The sequence below is a fragment of the Idiotropiscis lumnitzeri genome, chromosome 2 (assembly GCF_059441095.1).
Source record: "Idiotropiscis lumnitzeri isolate Australia: NSW breed Sydney's pygmy pipehorse chromosome 2, RoL_Ilum_1.0, whole genome shotgun sequence".
NCBI lineage: Eukaryota > Metazoa > Chordata > Actinopteri > Syngnathiformes > Syngnathidae > Idiotropiscis > Idiotropiscis lumnitzeri.
Window position 1 is genome coordinate 7856986 of NC_142392.1, and position 22989 is coordinate 7879974.

The following is a 22989-nucleotide window of genomic DNA, read 5'->3' on the forward strand; positions in this document are numbered from 1 at the left end:
CGGTTTTGCTAAGATTAAGCAGTGGATGTTCGCTGCAGGGGGGGGTGATAAAACAATGATTTGCCCTGAAGGAAAGGAAAAATCTATTGGTGGGAAATGCCAGCACTTTCACATCCATTGGGTAAAATAAGCTATAAATGAGAGCAAAAAAAAAAAAAAAAAAAAAAAATGGAGGCTTTGAACACTGGACCATGAATGTGGCTTTTTAATTTACATTGAGTCCTTTCCTTGTTGTCCTCTAAGCGCAAATGTCGAAAAATGACAGAAATGACAATGAATTTTAAAGCTAGAGTATCCATGGAAAGAAGCACGGTGAAAATGTGTCAACTCCATACAAGAGGCCCATAGCCAATATTCAAACCCTGAATCTCAGAACTTTGAGGCAGATGTGCTAACCACTAAGGCCACTATGCTGCCCACACTGGAAAAGTCCCAAATAGTCTCCAATTAAACCTCAAACGTTCTGTGAATCATATCACACAGCCCGTAACGCTAATGCCCCGTGCACGCAACGGTCGTCAGTGACTCGTCACCTCTGCACAGCTGCGCAGCCAACAGCGGGAATCGGGCGTGAATGTCAAATTGTCGCTTTGAGAAAGTTACCGGGATTTTGTTCGACACATGCAACCTCCGCTGGCACGGATTCCGGGAGAGATGAGGAGCCATCCCGCCATCTGTTCCACGCGCGGGGGGTGGGGGGGGGCGCTTCAACTGCTCGGCCAAGAATAGGGGCCGGTTTTTAAATGAAAGTCATGCGTTCGGTTGAGTTCTGGACAACAAAAGATGCGCTATTCGCGTTGGATGGAACAAGGTACTGTCAGACAAAAAGAACGAAATGCATTATGTGACGGAAGAGGGCAAATAAAAACAAGAGTTGACAGTGGGAACAAAAAACTAAAAAAAAACACAACCCAAACAACATGCATGTTTTCATCTCTGGGTCCAACACTGATGAAGTGACATTTCATTGCTTGGTCACGCTGTAAAACAAAAACAAAAGGAAAAAAAAAAAAAGAAGGAAAGTGAAATTCTGTTGCCATGGTAACAGCCAAGTCACTGTGCGGCGGTGAAAAGTGGCGCCACTGTGAAAGAGCCCCCCCCCCAGGTGGGGGACGACAGGAGCGGAGGAAGGGAGGGGGGGGGGGGGGGGGCTTTGCAAAGATGGTGTTAATTGAGCCAATACTTGAACAACCTCGATTTTGCAACGTGCACGCGTCAACTCGAGGGAGACGCGGAATATCCGACGGGCATCCTGGTCATTGCCCGCTATCTGCTAATATAGACGTCCATGCACATGTGAGGCCCCGTTGATCGTTGGATGGCAACAGATGGTCAGATAACGAGCTGGTCGTGGTGTAATAACGGAATTACAACACAAACGGTGCAGCGGCACATCTCCATTTGCAATATACTCACAGGCATATATTCTTTATCCTCCGTGAAGAGCAAGGATTTTTTTTTTTTTTCCTCGGAGGATTATTATTATTAGGAGCAGCACAATGTGCATTGATTCGATCCTCGTCACGTGTAAGCCGGTTAACGTGGCTCGGTGGCGACCGACCCGACCCGACCCGACCCGAGCCGAGCCGAGCCGAGCCGAGCCGAGCCGAACCTTCTCCCCTCTGCCTGAAGGAGCCGTATGATGTGTGGAGAGGAGGCTGACTCATCGCAAAGCATCCAAGCCCGCTCGCTCTGCTAACTGACAAGCAGACAGATATTCGGTTAAACGGTGACGCTTCCCCCTCACACACAGTTCAACTTACCGGCAATTGCGTTTTGTTGAGGCATTTTTTTTTTTTACGTTGCACGTACATACGGAGTAATTTAAAAAAAAAAAAAAGAAAAATTAAATGGCCCGAATCAAGGCCTCCACTGATACAAATGACAAATTTAATTACATTTTAACTGCGCATAACCTTTTCAACGCAGATAATAATCAGAACGCAACCTTTGCATCAGAGCTTCAAGTAATTGCTCGCCAAAAGTCAGTTCGTTTTGGAGGCAGATCCTATGAATGATTGTCAGACTCCGTATGATGATTAAGACAAGCTGAGAGAGAATCTTTTTTTTCCGTTGTCATGGTTACGTGGTTGCATCTCTCTCACAAGCGATGTTATTCCCCCCCCTATGGCAGCAAGGGATGGAACACTTGATCCTTTAAGGCGTCGGTGCAATGAAGAAAAAAAAAAAAAAAAAGTCTCCATCCAAAGTTTAGGAAGTATTCCTCTAGCAGGTAACGAACACTTTTTTTTTTTTTTTTTTTGGGTAATGAACATTTCCAAAGTTGCATGGATGTGTGCGAAACCCCACAGGAGGAGAGCTTCATGTAACACTGACTTGTGAAAATGTGCCATCTGAAAAAAATTCAAGAAGACGGTAAAAGTTTGCAAAGAAGTTGACTCGTTCAAACTTCTGCTTTTCCGACGTGGATTGGAATGTTTGGGAGATGTACTTTTTCCACCAACGGATTATATGAGCCAGGGCGGTACGAGAGTTGCCGTCATTTAACGACACTTACCTACTTCTTTGTTTGTTTTTTCTTTCAGAGGCGATGAGAAGCGTCCCAGTAGCCGGCGGCATGAACGGAAGCGGAATCGGTGGGACGGTTCCCACCAGCTTAAGCGGGCAGCAGCTGGCCTCTGCCATTCCCTCCGCTGCCGCCAGCAAGTCCTGGCGGAGCAAGTCCATGAACCTCAAGCACAGCGCCACTTCCTCCATGTTGGCCAGCCCCACAAACTCGCCGTCGCCGCAGATCCAAGACGGCATCCATCCCCATGGCAACGACGGCCCCAAAGTCGGCGGTGCGCCCCATCGATCCATGCTGGAGAAATTCCGGATGATTAACCCACGATCGGCGTCGCGGGTCTCGCCGTCCATGGCTGAGATGGCTCTTCAGGAAGAGGATGACCTGTCAGAGTACGGCGAAGATGCGCTCACGCCGACGGGCTCGGCATGCAGCGGCGGCGGCAGCAAACAGATCCCCTCCAAGACCGCCGCCAGCAAGACCCCGTCTTCCTCTTCGTATTCCAAGACCTCCGCAAACGCCGCTGCAAGGTCCACGTCCAAAGAGAAGGAGGACAAAAGCAAATCCGCCGGCAAGCAAGCCTGCGTTCCGCCCAAAGAGGAGCGCGACTCCTTTGCCGACTCGGCGAAGAAGACGTCGAAAATCGCCAGCCTTGTCCCCAAGGGGGCAAAGCAAGCGAAAAAAGACGCCGGCGGCTCCTCCAGCGGAATCCCCAAACCGGGACTTAAAACCCCCTCCACAAGCGTTGCAAAGCCCCAGGGTCAGTCCCAAAGCCAGACGGGACTAAACAGCAGCGCCAACCTGCGGGGGGGCGAGGCAGAGCGAACCAAGCTGGTCAAAGGCGGACAAGGCGGGAGTTTCTACACGCAGAGATCCACCGCGGGTTCCGAGGGCAAACGAAGCAGCATGACCTCCTCCACCAGCACGTCGGCCTTGTCCGCATCCAGCGGGGGAGTCCTGGCGGGGGGCGGGGGGGCACTTGGAGGGAATGGAGTGGTTCAACTGCCACAGCAGCAACAGCACAACCATCCCAACACGGCGACTGTGGCACCTTTCATGTACAGGTAAAGACGATTTGTGTGGTTAAATTCTTGGAAAATCCACAAAAAGTCCAACTAACGGCGAATTTGTACTTGGTTACTTCCCACATCTTTTCCATCCTCCGCAGTGTTTTTGATGCATGTCGAGACGCGTGGTGAAATCCCGTCAGACGTGCAGAAAGTGTGTAAATCAGCCCCAGCCGGGATAATTTTTTTTTTTTGCGACGACAGGAAGGTGGGGGGAAGAAAAAAAAAAAAACAGCGGAGAAGCTGCCAAAGTCTCTCGGCTGTCTTTTGTTCTGAGAGAGAAAGCGAATTTGCAATCCCATTAAACACGGCTTAATCCCTCACCCCTTCTCCCACTTGTGTCTACCTCCTCCATCGCGCGCAGTCAGCTCTGCCAAAAGGTGGCCGTGGCGCCTCCTCGGAGCACAACTTAAACCTCCATCGTTTGGGGAAGTTCCAAGCGCTGCCGCTATCGCTCCTGAGCAGATAACGAGCGACTGACTAAATGCTAAATGCTCTTTGGAATGACGTCTCGCATACATCCAGATTGAATTCGCATTATTAAATACTGTACACGCAAACGTACAGAAATTTTTTTTCTAAAATGGACTCTTTTGGGCTGCTCTCTCCAACTCTGCAGATACGACTTGTCGTCCAATTACGCAATAGATTATGCAACGAAGGACCGCCGTGTGACTTGACATTCCGTTTTGAGAACGTCACCTTGAAAATATTCCCCCGTATTCCGTTCTCCGCTTCCGTGCAGCGATAGCCGCGCTCCAACCTGCACTTGCACTCTTGCGTAATATCGCTCGCACAGATTATCAGAGTTCTACCTTGGAGCTTTGTCGGCGCTTTTTTTTTTTTTGCAAGGGAAAAATACAAATAGATATTCAAGGGCTTTGAAGCAAACGGAATTTCACCGCAGATGCTGTTTAAATATGCTGCATGAAGGTAAATAATGTTCGCTGTGCGTCGCAGCCGAATTATGTGCCCGGGTTTGTTTTCGTCTAAAACCTGCGGGTTGCTGTTTGAAAAGAAGCCACAATTTTCAATTCGGAAAGAGATGGAGCAAGACGTTGAGTGCGGATTGAACTCGCAGGGATTATCGTTTCAGGCACAGAAATGGAGCGATGGCACATTTCACCTAATCCTCACCTGTGCTGACTTTTGTGAACTTAATACTGTACTCGTATCAGCCCAGTTTCTTCGGGGCCTCTCTGGCATCCGAGCAACATCCACGCATACCGTCGGCCACTTGTGGCATTAAGTGTAAAAAGCCTCCTCCTGTGTTGCAATTTACCTCCATTTTCCGTCCAAATTGGGCAATTTGCCGGCTTTTTACCGTATTTTGCTCTCTGACACTTTGCAATCCTGAGCGATTGGCGGTCTGTGTGTGCGTTTGATGAATGTCTCACCCGCCCAGAATCAGACCGTCTGCTCTAACTGCAGGCTGGTTGAAATGGACCTCATTTATACCAACAAAATAATTTTGGCCCTTTTATTTCACAATTTTATTTTATTAGCTAATTGCATCATTCAAATTGGAATCCATCTTAAAGGGGTAGTCAACCCTAAAAATGTTCTTTGCAATAAAATGTTCTACGCGCCTTCACTAGTCTAAACACGGCGTTCTGATTAATATTGCGTTTGTGGAACGCTCAGGTGGCGGCCATTTTGTCACTTTGTCGACTGAAAATGACATCACAGTTGCCCAGCGCTCAGGTAGCGACCAATCGGTGTTCACCTGTTTTCTGAAGCTGAGCTATGATTGGTCGTTTGCTAGCAACTGTGATGTCATTTTGAGTCGACGGGAGTGAGAAAATGGCCGCCCCCTGAGAGGGCTGAATATCGGTGCATTTTACTGCTCAACTCATCCTCATTCCATAAACGAAATATTACTCAGAATGTTTCGACTAGTGGGCCGGCATAGAGCATATTCTGTTTAAAAAAAAATATATATAAAATTGGGGGCTTGACTTCCCCTTTAAGATGAAGTAAAAAGTTGTCTTTCATTTGACAACAGTTTCTAAATACGTACAGTATTCCTGCTGCTGCTTTCTGCGTTTTCTAAGACATCATTTTGGGTTCTAAAATGTTGGCTAATATCCCCAAATGCACCGAGGTGGGCAAAACCCCGATTTCCCACGTGGAAAACGCTGCCTCCATTGGCTGACGTGTTTTATCTGCACCTCCGCAGGTGCGACTTGTCCTCACTTTGCGCTTGTGTGCGTCCATTTTGTCGCCGTTATCACCGAGCGCACCGGACCACATCCTTGTTATTGCCGTTGGACTCAGATTGCACGCAAACGCACACCGGCACACGCAGGCCGCCCGCGAGTGTTTCATCCGAGACGTCGCCTCTTCCCTTTTGAGGTGTCCATCTGGTGCGACCGGGGACGCTCTTTCATCGGGTGCCATCGCAGAGGAAGATGCCGTTTGCTGCGAGTCGATTGCGGCGCCATTCTTGTCATCTGACAACCTTAAAAATCAATCAATTCCTCTTCCTGTTCATTTGAGGAATTTGGGCAATACAGACGTGCGACTAAATATTTTTGGGGAGTTGACTTTAATGTGATGGGAGTCGAAGTGTATTCATATTTTCATTCATATTTTGACAGATCAGTATGTTAGCCAATCGAAAGACAGGATGCCAAAAACAGATTATTAGTTAATCTAGATCAGGGGTGGGCAAACTTTTTGATTGGCGGGCCACAATGGGTTCTAAAATTTGACAGAGGGGCCGGACCAGGTGCAGATGAATGGAGTGTTTTGGTCACCTCACCTCATCGGAGAAAAAAAAAATACATTTAATTTGAAATGAAAGTGAACAAAAGCATTAAAACAATATATATGTCTTTGAAAATAAAACATAAACAAGATTTATTCATTTGATTTTTTTTCAAATTTGGCGGGCCGGATTAAAACGTTTAACCGGCTGCATGTGGACCCCGGGCCGTCGTTTGCGCACCACTGCAAAAGACCATCATGAGAACAGGTACAAGTGTGACATTCACACAGCTACGCCCCATAAAAATGTCAGCGTGGCATTCATTTGTCAGGACACCGCCTTTTATCGTCGAAAACTTTTCACTCCATTTTCCTTTCGGGCTTTATTGAAGCAATCGTTCAAATTCTATACTAACAATTTTGCGAGACTTCTTGAGTCATTTTTTTTTTTTTTTTAAACAGGTCGGTCTGATTGATTTTGTGCTCCTACAGGACGTTCTCGGAGAATGATTGCACCATGGTGGCCCCGGCCGACCCCTGCCTCAGCCCCACCAAGGGGGAGTCGGTCTACAGCAAGACAGCCAAACAGTGCCTGGAGGAGATATCGGGTAAGGCTCTCAACACACACACACACACACACACACACACACACACGCGCGCTGGTCTTATCTTGTGTGTGCAGTGTCAATATGCCTCCATGCGTTTACACTCCAAGTGTTGGGCGATCTATTTTAATGATCTGGAGTGGCGAATGCTGTTATTTGGATTTGCTTTCCTGTACCCAGCCTTTGTTGCCCTTGTACTTTTCTATTCTGGTGTGTTTAGCTTCGATTAAACCTGCTAAATTGCGATATTGATTAGCTGTCCTTTTGAGTGTGCACGATTTAAGGCTGTGTCGCCGCATAAAATTCAAGAAATTTAAGAGCGCGACTCGTACAAGGTGCCATGCAATGTGTGTTTGGAAGATGATGGGTGTCTTTTTATGTCTATTTGGGGACCCCCTTCCCTCGTCCTCCCTCCTGCGCGTGTGTTGTGTCGAGAAGGGAAAAGGTCAACACTGACAGTGGGACACAGGGAGCATCTGCGGCTCTTTGTTTACGCCCCCGCGGCTGCCGTCATGTGTGACAACGCGCAAAGCCGTCGGACGACACATGCAGAGCAAACACATCCTCATTTGCGGTCTCGAGAGGATATGAAAGAATGACAGTTTTTTTTTGTTTTTTTGACAATGATGTTGCTTTTGAACAATTCTTGTCACAAAACAGATCATCAGAATGCGCCCACTGCTGTGAGTTTTTCAAATCCAAATCCATGAATTTATGTCGATTAACGTGAAATGACACAAACTGCGTGCAAAAAGAGCTCTGGGTTAAGCTGGTCTTGGTTTTCCCGGACCTTTCCCTCGGGCCGCGGTTTTTCCCAGCCTTTTCATTTGGAGGGTAAAATTAGACTGCGGCGCCGGCCGTTCACTTTTCTTAGGAGCCTGTTCGGAAACACGTGCTCGTCGTTGACGTTTGAGAAATCTCACGGCACACCACCGAACAGGAAATGTCACCAAAATTGTACACACTGGTACCTGGAACCAAAGATGGCCGCCTAAGAATAAGATGTTAAGTGTTGAGTTCCACTTGAGGCAAACTCTCACAAATGTGACTTGTTCAACATGTGCAGCTGGGGGGCGGGGCTAATAAAGCTCGCACTGATTGATGAGTAATATGTTGGTTGCGCGGTTTCATTGTTGATCTGCGATAAGCCGACGGGCTCGCCGTTAAGCGCCCCCAGATAGCATTTAATTAGGTTTGGCAGACAGCGAGGGGCGACGAGCTTACAGGTGCACGATCGAAACAACTCGCTGCCGAGATGGAGGGACGGAGAGCGTGGAAGGATAGGTTGAGGGAGGGAAGATAAGGGGCTGGCGGGAGAAAGTGAGAGAATGCAAGAGGGAAGGGTTAGGAGGAGGAGAGGATGCTAAACTGACGAGAGGGAGGGAGGGAGGGAGGGAGGGAGGGAGGGGGAGAGAGAGAGAGAGAGAGAGAGAGAGAGAGAGAGAGAGAGAGAGAGAGAGAGAGAGAGAGAGAGAGAGAGAGAGAGAGAGAGAGAGAGAGAGAGAGAGAGAGAGAGAGAGAGAGAGAGAGAGAGAGAGAGAGGAGAGAGAGAGAGAGAGAGAGAGAGAGAGAGAGAGAGAGAGAGAGAGAGAGAGAGAGAGAGAGAGAGAGAGAGAGAGAGAGAGAGAGAGGAGAGAGAGAGAGAGAGAGAGAGAGAGAGAGAGAGAGAGAGAGAGAGAGAGAGAGAGAGAGGAGAGAGAGAGAGAGGAGAGAGAGAGAGAGAGAGAGAGAGAGAGAGAGAGAGAGAGAGAGAGAGAGAGAGAGAGAGAGAGAGAGAGAGAGAGAGAGAGAGGAGAGAGAGAGAGAGAGAGATGAGAGAGAGAGAGAGAGAGATGGAGAGAGAGCGAGAGAGTAGCGAGGAGAGGAGCCGAGAGAGAGAGAGAGAGAGAGAGCTCTGTTGGCTGCGGCTTCAGCAGCCGCTCACTCTCCGCTGCGAGGAGGGACGGACCGTCACACGGCATCAGAGCGGGAGATGCAGAGCGAGCGGCGAGGTGGTAATTATGGGCAGGGGAGGAGGAGGGGGGCAAGATACGAGTGAATGAAAAAAGATTTGTTTAATAAGGGAGGAAGATAAAGAGCGTGCGAGGAGGAGGAGGAGGATGTGAGCGAGACGAGATGTAGCGACTGGCTCAATCACAGCCCTGACGGTGGTGGTCGAGGACTGGAGGCGGTAAAGCATGAGGACCAGAGAGCAAATTGTAAGATTTGATGGAGACGATGAGGAGACTTCGGGATGGATCTGGAAGACGATGAGGAGACTTCGGGATGGATCTGGACTCTACCTGTCGACCTGAAGAGGAGTGCTTTCTCTTTCGTACCAGCACCATGGGAACCATGTCGCTACCTTCTCCATCCTTTGATTCGGTCCAATTTGCGGCAACAGTCAAGCCGGGATGAACGTACTTTTACCGTTGAGCCGAAGCAAGCGTAGAGGTAAGCTGGCAAAACAAGGAGGCGTTTTGTGAGAGGCAAGACATGAAGAGGGGTGCCGAGTTCTCGGTGTATCAGGGAGGCAGCCCGGCTCGACGGCCTCCCCAGCCTCTCTCGGACAACCTCAACCTGCGGCTCAAGCAGCGCTCCCTGACCAACTTGACGCTGCACAGCGATGGCGAGCAGCGGGTTTACGCCTCGGAGCTGGACAAGCCTCCGCCCTCGCTTCCCGCCACGTCAGAGCTCCACGGTTGTACCCGGCTTCGTCACAGCGGGGCAGGGGGGGAGCCTTCAGGGCAGCCCCCGGAAGGAGGCGGTCCCAGAAGCGGCGGCCCCCCGAGCTCGATCCCTGTCGCTCTCCCTCACCAAGATGCTCTCGCAGTCGGAGCACTCCCTCATCCCCGTGCCGTGGCGCTGCAACGCTGCGGGCGCTGAGGCCGCAGCGAGCCTCCTACGGCGGCCACCCACGGGGCGATCCTCCTCTCAAGCCCAAACAGCAGGCGGACGCGGACGAGGCAGTAAGCACGGGCGGCGGGAAGCGAGGAGGCAAGGAGAACGAGGGCGGCTATTGGGCAGAGGAGGAGGTTTCGGGGGGTGGGCCTCGCGAGGGGACGGCTCAGCTGGATAAGGATGTGATCCTCGCCATGCTGGGCGACCTGGAGCAGGTGCTGCACACGCAGCCACGCCACGTAAGTCGGCACAGTCCATTCCTCAACCCGTGACGCACAATTACCATGGCAACACGTTAGCAAGCAGAGTGGATGCTTCATGACAAGAAGTTTCTTTAATTTTGGTGAAAAACAAACCCTGACACCGCGTGAATACTTGTGAAAGAAAATCAGTTATTATAGAGCTGGTGTGGGCAAACTATGGCCCGGGGGCCCCACGTGGCCCGTTAAATGTTTTAATCTGGCCCGCCGAACTTGAAAAAAATCAAATGAATAAATCTTGTTTGTTTTATTCTCTAAATTCTGTGGTTTTTTCAAAGCTATAAATATTGTTGTAATTCTTTTGTTCACTTTCAGGTTCAAATAAAATGTATATTTTTTTTTTCTCCGATGAGGTGAGGTTACCAAAACACTCCATCTTTTCACCTTAGTGTTTGTCACAAGGTGCAAAACATTATTTCTAAATGAACGAGGGTGCACCGTCGGGGATCTCAGTTTATGTCCCTTTAAGCCGCCGTATATTTTTGAACGTTAGGATATCGGGTTCCGGGGATTAAGTTGCATGCGTGTCTTCTCTGGCTGAGCCAGGAAAAGCGCTTCAAGGGGCTTGACTTGAGCAAGGCATGGTCGCTTTTCTCCGTTTTTTTTTTTAATTGACTTGCTGAATGTGCGCAATGTTTGCCTGTGGGGTCGAGCTCAGCTTTATTCTACGATGTGCAGGTGCACCTCACACACACACACACACACACACACACACACCAGTCTTTAAAGTCAATGAATGTCGAATGTGGGTTACGGGCTGTGTCTCCATCCCGGATCTTGTATCTTACTTCTTTAGTGGTGTCTTCTAGCAAGAAGAAAAACAATAAAAGGCAAATTTTCCAGTGGACGATTCACGAGCACGGCTGATGCAAATCGTTGTTGAGTTCCTAACAGTCCAGCTTTTCCTTTCTGGGTGCGGTTTGGCTGATATGAGGCAGCACTTTTGACCTCACTTAACGTGCCGTCCTGTTTGCTCCGGCCAGTCAAAATATGACCTCAATTATACCGGCGAGCCTTTCGCTTCTGTGAGGTCAGCGCCAAGGACGGTGCAGCAAAATTGAGGGCGGGTGTCAACGTAGCGAAAGATCATCTTTGGGTTGAAAGCGTGGAAGTGTTTATCTTTCATAATTATGGCTGATTCCCGGATGTCGCCCTGTGTTCATTTTTCTTTTGTTTCATTCTCGGTTGTTTCCCTGTCTCGCTTCATCAATTCGAGACGTTCGGCTTTCCCGCAATCTGATAAGTGCTATGTCGGAGCCACCGAGGCCGCCACTCATTCATCATACTTGGTCAACGGTGCCACTCCAAAACGAGGAGATTGCTGCCAGTGCGTGAGAATACTTTCATACCGGCAGTGTTGTTGGAGTCCTTCGTTTCTGCAACGTGAGGAAAAACACCGGAGAGTTCACAGCCCCCTTTCCCCCCGCAAAGTGTGGAATCCTATTCGGGATGTGATCAATCACAAAGTGCCTTTGCAATTGTTTCCAAGTGCCCTAAGTCGACTCTGGAATGCATTTTTTTTTTATGAATCTATACTTAGGCTGGTGTTTCTTCTCAACGCGGCACATAAACACCTCAATTGTTTTCCTGCAAGTCGCGAGGAACGCGAGTGAAACTTGAAATCGCTTTCTTTGCCCCGGATTCGGTTTGATGTCAGGATGTGGGCTCGGAGACTGTGAACGCAGCTCGGTCCCAGTTTGACATCAGCCGGCCCATTCAACGCTCGTATTTCACATGCTATTTATTCCAGTTCCTTGATGAGGGAGGATTAATCAGAGCAGACAAGAAGATACTTTATAAGCCTGCAGCTTTACGCTCCGAACCGGCCTTCGCTTATGAGCAAGTTGAGTCTGATGTCTGAATAGAGGCGGGGAGGAGCGGCATTTAAAGACACGAGATTATTCCATGACAGTCACTCTTAAGGTTCTGCTAGCTGGCTGATAATAAGCGCCGTTTTCCGACAGGGGTGGAGAGAATGTTTGGACATGTCACGGCACGTCATGCTACGCGTGGCCATCGGAAATAATGTGTCGAGGCTTCATAGTAGGGCAGCACAATATTGGAAAAAAATGACATTGCGATTTTTGGAGAGGCTGCGATGTACATTGCGATATTAAAACTAGAAAAAATTTCACCAGATGACTTTGGGAATACTTTGCTTTGTTTATTATACAGCTCTGGGATGGCCACTTGATAGGAATACGTGCGCCACATTTTCTACCTTTTGTCGAGCGTGGATCTGTTTTTTTTAAACCTCTCTTTCGAGACGGTGTTGTCTTTCACGTTCACTTTCGCCCCGTGAAGAGTTATTGCATTCGTGATTTGTCGATGCTGTTTGGACTTCTTATCATTGGGTGTTATAATAAAGGCGTCTGTCATTGTTTTTTGAGTAGATGGTTTTACATCGGGTCCCACTAAGGAATCTGGTTATAAAGGGGCTCGTCAGAGCGATTCAAATGGTCAGAAAGGTTTGTTGTATTACCTCGTTATGCATTAACAACGGCGGCAGAGGGTTTTTTTGTGTGTTGTATATTCCTTTTTTTATGGCCGAAATAACTCGATATTTCGCCGCTTCTGCTGCCGTTGTCGGTACTAGAGAGGGACGGGTTGCTAGATGTGAACGGGGTCCTTCGGAGGCTGCGCGCTTGCTAATGACGTCACGCTAAACACGTATTTTTCAAATATATTTCGTTGCCTCTGTGTTTGTTTTTACCCCTGGCTGTTCTATTTGCATATTTTGATTCGCTAAATACAAAACAAAATAACTGCATGACCGCCACGTTGGCGAGTCAGCTCCCGCGTCACTTCCGCCGATGGCCCGAGAAGCGTTTGCGTTTCTCCTGTTGACTAATTAGCGTGGGGGTGAGAAAGACGGTCTGTGTAGTCTCTACAATGTAGAGCATATAGTGCTGCTTTTATGAAACAAACTAAAAGTGTCCGTATCAACAAAAAAAAAAGATGGTTCCATCCGGTCTGACTTGCAATGACCATTTATCACTTTGCTCCAAATGCGACACACTGTGACAAGTGATGGAAAACTGTGTGTCAGAATGTCTTTTCTCTTGGGGCGAGTGTGTGTGTCGACTAAATCGAATGTGTCTGCAGGAGAGGACCCGGAGACGAGACGAATGAGGACGGTAAAGAACATTGCTGACCTGCGGCAGAACCTGGAAGAGACCATGTCCAGTCTACGGGGGACACAGATCAGCCACAGGTAGGAAGAGAGTCATACCTGAAAATGACGACCAAGAATAACATTTGGTGTGAGCGGTTTAGCGCCATAGTTTCTCAAACTTGTAGCCTTTCGGTACTTTTAGCCACCTGCTCAAGGTTGTTTGTTGATCGATTTCTACTTTTTCCTGGCACACCGTTCACTGTCCAACTATTAGTCCAGCGTTGCCAAGTTTGCAACCATCCAAGTCTGTGGACCCCTACCTGGCCCATACGGCCAAATCTCAACCCGGTACTGGCGCCGGAATAATGCCTGTGTTTATTTTGAGAGAGCCTTCTGCTACTAATAGTTTCAAAATGGATCCTCGATTGGCGGCGAGACCGGATTGGAATGTGGTTGTTTGAAGTGGTTTTCAATGTCGGATTCAGTTCCACATCTCATACCAGTTCTTTCAATGTATATGCAGACAAACAAGTCATTTACGTAAATCCATCTCCAAAGATTTGGATTGTAGTTATCGATGGGCTGTAGTGTTGAAAGTGCAGCTCTCGGCTTTTGTGAATTCCCACTAAGACGATGCGTGGTGGTGCCAGGGACATGTTTGGCTTCCGAAGCCCGTGCTCATTTTGAAAACGGTCGACACCAAAACTGGAAATACATCCTGCTCATCCCAGAAATCACCACTGTGAACCTCCCCGACTTTGAGGCCAATAGCTGCCCGAATCTTAATTTTTCACGCGTGACCCCACCCTCGTGAACAAAACAAAGTCCACAATAGCGGGATGACATGAAAACACAAGAACCCTGATCTAAACCCCATCAAACACACGAACAAAGTTCGCTTCTCAGCTCCCCGTTTCCTCCCATTTGCTACTTGAGACTGTTCTGACGTTGATGTCCTCGACTCAGTTCAATATCTTCCATATCTCCCTCGCACTGATCCCACAGGAAAGATCCGCCGGAAATTATTAATGATGCTCCCTCTATCACCATCGCCGTCTCCTCCATATTTCCTGCGTTTAATTAGGTCGCTCCCTTCACCTGCAAAACATTCCTTCATTTGCGCGCCACATTGACCGTCCAAGCAGACTCGTTACCGCAGCTCAGACATCATGACGGTCGCGATCGTCTGCGAGGAGACTCCTGAGTCCATTATTTTGGCTGTTTTGGCCCATTTACCAAGGAAGGCGGCGTCGACAGCCATGACAGATGGCTTTCTGTGAATGTGCGCGTGCGAGGGTGTGTTTGTTTTCTATTTCTTATTTCTCCCCTTGGAGGCTTCCCAGTCAGCCGTGATCAATACATTTCCACCACAGATACGGGTTTTGGGCGGTCTTATTGGATCGCGTGGGGGTGAAGCTACATTTACACGGGCTGCCGAAAATGACATCGGCTTTCGGTAAAATTAGAGTCAAGCAAAAATTGAATGGGGAAAAATTGTAAAGCATGTTTTAATAGTGGGGATGTGATAAGTGCTTCAGACGGTGCCTGCCAATTGAGTCCATGACAAAAGCCTGGACAGACCGGGCTAATCTCCCTCCTGGATAAGAAACGGCCGTAATCACCGCAAAGCAATTAATCAGCGTCACGCTCGCACGGACATGACAGTCATGCTCATCACTCCCTGTGGCCGATTTTGGGTGTCGCGCGCTGTACCTGTTATGTCCTCGAGGTTTTTTTAATAGCAAGCTGGATGATTTTAATAGCAACGTAACCTCAAACAAAAGCGTTTTTTTTTGTTTTTTTTTTTTAATTCTCTAAATATGACAAAATCTGTTGTATTAGAGCTCATTACATCGTTCGCCTATAATGCGCTGGCCACCTTCCCGATGCATAATTCATAAACCGACGCAAACATTGGCCACGCTTCATTTCCATTCTGAATGCGTTTTTGAGATGCGCCCCGATCCAAATGCGTATTTTGTGTAGCAGCCGCAATCACATCAACAACATCCAGACATCCTCCGACACTCGCCATCGATCCAAAGCGCGCGATTTAATTTTCGCTTTCCCCCTCGAGAGCGGCGCGGTCGTATCGATTGACAAAACAAGAGTAAAAGTCGCCGTTTGAAAAAATGTCATGATCTTCGAGGGCCTTTCTCTTCATGTTGTCATCGCTTCTCTATTTGCGGGATTCCGCGACGATCAAATGACACTTCGAATGTTTTTTGTTTTTTTAGCCAACAGATTGAAGGAGCAGCTAAATTAGTCGCTCCTGTCGGAAGCCAACGCAATCTTCAAGTTGTCGAATGTGACTTTTTTTTTTTTTTTTTTTTAGACCGGTGACCGGTCTAGCCTGTAAAAAATCTTGTCATATCATTCTTTGGTTGCAGACATTTAAAAAAAAAAAAAAAAAAAAGTACATTGGCACTTATAAAATGTTCCTTCACATTTGCAGGAAAAAAAAAAGCTAAAAGACTTTGAACTCGAGCATACTTCGACAAGCTACAACCTGAGAAGCGCCAGTCTTTTAAGTCGCTATTAATATGCACCGAGGGGGCACCTATAGCTGATTTCCATTTAAAATTCAACATTTACGTATTTTAATGAGCTTGCGTGTGGTCGGTTTGACGTTGAAAGCGTCTCAGCGTCTTTCCTCTCCTTTCCCGCCGTATCCTCAGCATCGACACGCACGCCGTCTCCCTCTATTTGTCAGGCCTTCTATTCCCCCCCCCCTCTCTCCCTCTCCCTCGTTCTGCTGCCTCGAGATAATGACAAGCTGATTTTGCAAGCTGCGTCGTGTACGAAATGTTGAAAAGATTTCTATTCCTTAGCGCGGCAAATTGCATTTTCATTGTGACGCGGTGTCACATTTTTTTTTTGGGGGGGGGCGGTCTAGCCGGACATTGCGTGCGTCGCTGTGTGTGTGCGTGTTGACATCGATAGCTGTTGATAGATGTGTGATGTGAATATGTCTGGCATCATTGCCCTTCTCACGTTGCCACTCGGCGGGTTGGCTCATCAAATGATTATTAGTCCGCTTTTGAATCGGATGACTTGATTTTTAAAATATTCAAGGTTGGATGACAAGTTACTTTATTAATTACTACATTCAACAGATGCCGGCAACCAGCGTTAATTGGAACTCCCCAAAAAAATATTTCACTTAAAAAACCTTGTGGGTCTTTCTCTTTCAGTTTGAATGTGCTGCCATTTTTGTTTAAGATTTATTTTTTAATGTGACGCACTGGTAATTTTTTGTCAGCAGCACAAATTGTGCAACATCCCTTCATTGTTTCTTAGCTGACAAATTCAAAATAGTTACTGTCTTTATCTACGAATGGGATCTCCGCCTATATTTTATTATTTGTGAATTATCAGTTTTATTGATTCCACTTGGTAATCAATGGTAAGGGAGCGTTCATTTTTTTCTTTTTTTTTTTTTTTTTTGCTGCTATAGAATAATTGCAAAGTAAATGTTAAACCTAAAATGTTCCAATTTTTACATGTAAGCATTATTTGTTAAGAAAAACATCTGGTTCCTCAATGTTTCCCATCCGAGTGAGTATGCAATGCCCTTTTTTCCCAGCAGAGAGCTCCAGCGCGGTACCGCCGCACGCTTTCATGTCGTTGTCCAGCAATGAACACACATCACTATCGTCCAACTAATTACATTTGGTTCATTTTGGCTGCAAAGCTGCAACCACGGTTTTCTGCGTCCCTGCTGCCTGCATAATGGAGGATCATTACCATATTGAGTCTGTGACAAAAGCGGATTAATCATGATGGAGGCTTTGTGTAGTTATCGCTGGATGATAGTCCAGTTTTACAGTAATTGCGTCATTGTTTTGTGTTCCGGCCATTCAATTTTTTTTTTTTAAAACTCATTCAATACCATTGACGGCTAAATACGTCAAAATCCTTTTTTTTTTTTTGCTGGGCTGGTCGTGAATGAGTTAAGTGTGGTAGGTGAGTTGGCGGATGCAAGACTGGAGTTACCAATCTTCTTGCTTCAAGTTGTACTGGCCAAGATTCGAAGCTCGGAACTATAAGATCATTGCTTGAAAAGCATCAGAGATTTGATTCTGCGCGACAATGGCAACGTTTTGCCGAGATTCCCCCCGACTGTGACATTTGTCTCATGGGACATTTGGCTTTTTTCCTCATCCTCCACTTTTTTGAGTTAGCGCGCTGGAAAAAGCAGCGCTTTCGGAAGGTCACACGAGCACGCACGTGAGGCGGAGTAAGAGTGAAGCAGCATGCACATTAAAAGGGGGGGGGGGTGGGGGGGGGTCTCACGCTTGCTGACATCTTTTCACCTGTGAGTCGTGACCTTCACACCGGAGTGCACCTGATGTGACAGCTTCATCGTCTTGAAAGAATAATTTCAGTCCTGTCATGTGGGGCATAACGCTGGTTGATATGACCTTAAAATAAAATTTGTTTACCATTCTTTTTGTATCAGCGAGAATTCATTGCCATCCATCGTTGTTTCTTTGTCTTTGCAGCACACTGGAGACCACCTTCGACACAACTGTGACCACAGAAGTCAACGGGCGGAGTCTCCCCGCCCTCGCCGCCCGCTCCTCCCCCATGGCCTGGCGCCTCGGCCAAACGCAAACGCCGCGTCTCCAGGCGGGCGAAGCCCCCTCCATGCCCGGCGGCTACCCCACGCCCAGGGCAAGCGCGGCGGGCGGCGCCACGGCCACCGCCGCCGCCGCCGCCGCCACGGCGGGGCGCTACGGCGGCCACTCTGACCCCTCCAGGTTTGTGTACAGCGCCCCCCTGAGGCGATCGGCAGGAGCGCGGGGGGCGGAGCAGGGTGAGCGGGGAGGAGGAGGAGGAGGAGGAGGAGGGCTGGAAGGAGGGAAGCAGATGGAGGTGGCGGGTTACATGAGTGATGGGGACGTCCTGGGAAAGAACGGACGGATGGATGAAATCACCAGCGGGTAGGCTGAATAGTGCTAATCATATTAGCACATGCTAACTTTCACGCCTGTATGTGTGATTAAATGTTGCTTGTCAATTAAATCCAGGGATAAATCATGTGAATTATGAATTTTTGTATTTAATTCAGATAAACGATGAAAACTCTATATTGTTGCCGTCCATCCTTAGTTTAGAAATGTGCTTTCGTCCTTGAACAAATTAACTCGTAGCTTGGATTTCCAAGACGCGTTAGCATGTTCGTAAAAGTTTGGTGGGCCGGGGAATTGGCATGAAATTGATGCGGTTTGATTGATGGAGTTAAACATCCGTGCGATTTGCGACAAATTGTTTGAGCGCGTCTTGACAGAAAGGTGATTTGCCATTTAATTAACTCAATTAGCCCGTCGGCTAATCATTCCCATGTCTTATCAGCCGTGTCTGATTGCTATCGGCGCTCAAATCCCAACCATGTATGCTAATTGCAAACATACTCAGACATTCACTTTGGGGGGGAAAAAAAAAAATCAGTTGAACTGTAAAGAGTAATTAACAAACATCCATCCCGGCGCTCTGTTCACTCGCTCTTTCTCATTGGCTAAGTTCCACTGCAAAAAAAGAAAGAAAAAAAAAACCCAAGTGCGACTTCTCCTCCCGCAGATATCTAACAGACGGAGGTCTGCATTTGTATGCGCGGAACACGGGCCGAGCAGCCGACGCGGCTTCTTCTTGCGAAATCTCGCACAGAGGAAGCAAAGAGATCCAAGCGGACGTGGACAGGTAAGGACCCGCCAATCGCAGCGGGCTGCTTGTTTTCTCTCATAGTCTATAGTCGGATTTATTATTTGGGGTAAACTGACAGCTCCGGTTGCTTTTCAACTCTTGTGAGTGTGCGCTGAGGAAGAAGAACTCGGAATAGCTTGATTTCCACTCGTCCGGGATGAAGCGGAGTCAAGCTTAAGTTTCGGCAAAGTCGCTTTGCATTTTTTTCTTTGTTTTTTTTTTTTTTTTTGGCGCGCAACTGAAAAGCATTTGCGTGCATAGCTCCGCTTGTTGTGTTCACTTAAAAGTGCCGTTCAAGGACAAATCCAGCAGACTGTGCTTGATGCGGTGACGCGTGAGAAGAGGTGGCGTAAAAAAATCCGTCAATGGGCAACTTTATAAGGGTTGAATATCGAATCACTGTCATATTTGTCTGTTTATTTTGACAGAGATGGCGTGTCAATGGCTGAATTTTTTTTTTTCCATTTTTTTTTATTGTATTTGGAATAGTTGACCATTATTATTATTATCATATATTATTTAACACTGTAGCTTGATTAAATGAAATACCTACTCTCAGTTCAACATAGTTGCTTGGCATTATGATGCCACCAGAGGGCGCTGTTGCAATATATTTTTTTAGAAATTACACAGCGAATAGGTGAGTTTTTCAGCCAATGATGGATAGATTGGCCTCCAAAAAAATAAAAGATTAAGCAAATTTTCAATCAGATGCTTTGAGTTTAAGGATGAAATAAGTCATCCAAATGTAAGTCCACGCTTGCACCGACACAACAACTCGTCACATCAGTCCGTCAGTCCGTCAGTCATCCGGCTCATATCAGCGAGCGGCCATGCGTCAAAACACGCGAGACCTGGCGGCAGGTTGAGACTAGCTGATTAACCCGCCCCCCCCCGTCAGTCCTCATCGGCCCGTCACACTTGACACTCAAGCGAGGAGACAGATGGGCCGAGAATAAATATGAACCCCGCGAAGCGTCTCGCCGGAGTTTTTCCTCGAGACGTAAACGCGGGAAATAGCACTTTTTTTTTTCCCCGCCCCAAAAAGACTTTTGAACGTGATGGAAAAAAAATATTGACGCCCGCTCTTCCTTCAGATGCATTCGAGTCGCGCGGGGGGGGGGGGGGGCTGTTGGGAATTTCATTCCCCAGTCTTCATTCCTCCCTTTGGCCCGTACGCGGCGATGAAAATGAGTGAAAAGCTCGCCGTTCCTTCAACGCACATGGCTTTAAGCAGAACGCGGTGACATGCGTGATTGTCAGAAGCTTGAGCTGACACTTCCCACTGGCGGCTGACAACGCTCAGCCTGGGAATTCATTTCCCAAGCAATCATTCGCCGAGTTTCTCACAGAGGACAGGATACGCCGTCCTTGATTGGGTTTTTTTGGCGGCAATAGCTGACTTTGAGGGAACTTTTTCCTGTTAAAGTCACACGTCCGTACATGCATTCTGAATGTCAAAAAGTTTATTTGTATGACTTTCAAATTGACAATATGAGCTCATTTCAAAGCGGAGCACTTACTGGATCAACTACCAAAAGTGGGAAGTTTTCTTTAGCGAGCTGCTAAATTCTCATTTGTAATGAACCTTTCTCTTGCTCAAATTTTGCTCTGATTGCTTCTGAAAGGGAAACCTTCCTTTCTTTGCAAGGGGGAGAAAATAAAAATGCGTTTAAAGTTTAGGCGAAATTGCAATTTTTTTTCTATGCTTTTGTTCAATCAAAAAAAAAAAATCACGCTGCCAAAGTGCAAAGTCCACTTGTCGCCATCGCAAATGCGGCAAATGCTTTAAAGTTTGTTCGAAATCGAGTTTTAAGTCGAAAACCTGAGCTGGAATTATTCAATTTCGCCACAATTTGCCTCACCACAAATCATGTTCCGTTTCTGTTCTCTGAATAAAAAAGAAATAAATGACGTGCAAAACTAACGATGTTTACCCAAAACGGTTGTGGTGTTCTGATTCTGCGAGAAAATGCCACTTTACCTTCTCGGTGGAGGAAAAAAAAAAAAAACAATCACTTCCAGCCACGCTTTTAAATTTCAAGCTGCGTTTTGAGCGATAGCTCGCTATTAAATGCCGCGTGGCGCTAAATGTTTGTTTATCCGACACAATGCTGTAATTCCCGTTTAATCACGAAAAGAGGACGAATTGCGGAGCATTGAAGTCTTTTCAAAGCTGCTTCCCGACTGTTGTTGTTCCGTCGCCCCCCCCCTCTCTATTATGATCAAGAATCAGGCACACACTCAAATAAAATAAACTCACACGCAGCCTGGCAGCAATCGAGTGTGCATAAACTTCGCTCCCGTGAGGCTCATTATGCTTCACATTTTTTTTTTTTTTAAATCTTTATATAACAACGGATAGCCAAGCAGGTGACTACGACCATCTGTGGCTAAAACACCGCTTGACGCCTTTCTTCTTGTGATCAGAGGCCGAAATGAATCGAATCTGTTTTTTTTTTGTTTGTTTTTTTAACTTCATACGAATCAGATCAGATGTTTTCCTCAATGCGACGTCCAAGCACTTTGTGTGCACTCGTGAGCATTTTTGACTCTCAGCCGATAAATACAGCACATTTGCGGATTTGATTTATTTATTTAAGCGTGGTTGTGCGCACGCGTTACTAAGAAGGATCACGACTGTCACTGCGCCGAACGCTGACGGTCGAGGTGAGGAGATTTTGGTGACGAGTCCCCCCCCCCCCCCCCTCCCCATAAGTTCACATGTAGTTCAGTCACTCTCGTTTCGCACCTGAAACAAGTTCAGAATTTTTTTTTTTTTCCTGTCTTTCCAAACAAAGTCTAAATTTTTTGCAAACGCTGACGATAATTGGAGGAAGTTGCCTCCTCGATCGGAGTGCCCAGCTGCGCCCCTGTGTTCATGCAAAATGGGGCTCCGCACTCGAGCAGGTGCGCGAAACGCTTTCCCATAGCAACGCATGCTAATTAAGAATCCATTTATTCAGAAAGCCTCGAGATTTCCTCCACTCACAACTCTCCGGAACCGTTGATCATTTCCGATAGGGGACGATGGATGCCACATTAGCAGCTGAATGGGCAGCGAACGCAATGCGGGAATCGGAAATTTGGTGTGAAGCCGAGAGCCGATTCTGACTCATGACGTGCTACATCTCACGCTAGTATTAAAAATTCAGCAGTCTCAGGTCTGACTCAATGTGATGATTTATAGGAAATGTGGCGATGAGTCAAGTTGAAGTGACATAAGAAGGTATTTAAACATCCTCATCCCCGCTGAAGTGTCAACCAGGCGTGCACTTAAGACATTTTTTCATGTCTTTATCAAGCACCGGTCATGTCTAGTTGTAAGACTTGACGATGAGGTGCGATTCAGATTGCCATGGCGATAATTGAACTCCTTTATAGAGTCGTCTAGAAGTCATTCTAAGACAGCTTTGAGGATAAATGGATGAAAGCCGCTCGCTGCTGCTTCAGCTCCTTCAATTCATTCGATTGGGAGATTGGACTCCATTCGTCACCGCGGGGACCTTAATGACTCTCGGAACATGAGAATCCCATCCTCGCAAATTCACTTTACAGCCCGGGGAGTATGAAAAGCTAATCTTGTTGACCGATGACGTTTGTGTAATGGTCGCAACATTTCGGTGGCTGTTGATTGTTTCGTCAATGAAATCAATATTGAGCCATTAGTTCCTGGTTTTATAATTTGGGGTAAATGTAATTCATACAGTGAAAACTGTACTGGGTTTTATGATCCCCTTCTAAATAATAAAAATAAAGAAAAATGAATAGAAAAATCCAATAATGAGATTTTTGTTCTGGATTTAACTCATTCACTGCCATTGACGGATATGGCCGTCAATGAGTTAACGTCAATGCTCTGCACACTCGAGATGCATTCCAGTTCACATATGGTGCATGTCAGGTAACACCCCTCTTGAAAGGGTCACAACAATTTATTTTAATCCCACTTTCACCAAGAACATTCCCCGCCGAGACGATCTGCTCATTGGTGATTCGAGGCGCACGCCCCGAAAAAATCCCCGGTGGTCAGAATTCAACTCGGCCACCAATGCGGTGCTGCTATTCATCAAGTAGTGGAGCTCTAATCCCAGAAAGATAAAGGAGTCTTGTAGGCGAAGGG

At 47.2% G+C, this 22989-nt stretch overlaps 1 protein-coding gene across 6 annotated transcripts in view; it reads left to right on the forward strand.

Moving 5' to 3' along the window:
- Positions 1-22989, forward strand: part of nav3 (neuron navigator 3) — a 182847-nt gene that overhangs the window by 134032 nt on the left and 25826 nt on the right. For all 6 annotated transcript variants that reach the window (XM_088288882.1, XM_088288881.1, XM_088288884.1 and 3 more), the window contains 5 exons: positions 2547-3588; positions 6793-6908; positions 13151-13259; positions 17666-18106; positions 18744-18863. In XM_088288882.1, coding sequence (XP_088145008.1) covers positions 2547-3588; positions 6793-6908; positions 13151-13259; positions 17666-18106; positions 18744-18863 — 1828 coding nt within the window. The remainder of the gene's footprint in view (positions 1-2546; positions 3589-6792; positions 6909-13150; positions 13260-17665; positions 18107-18743; positions 18864-22989) is intronic.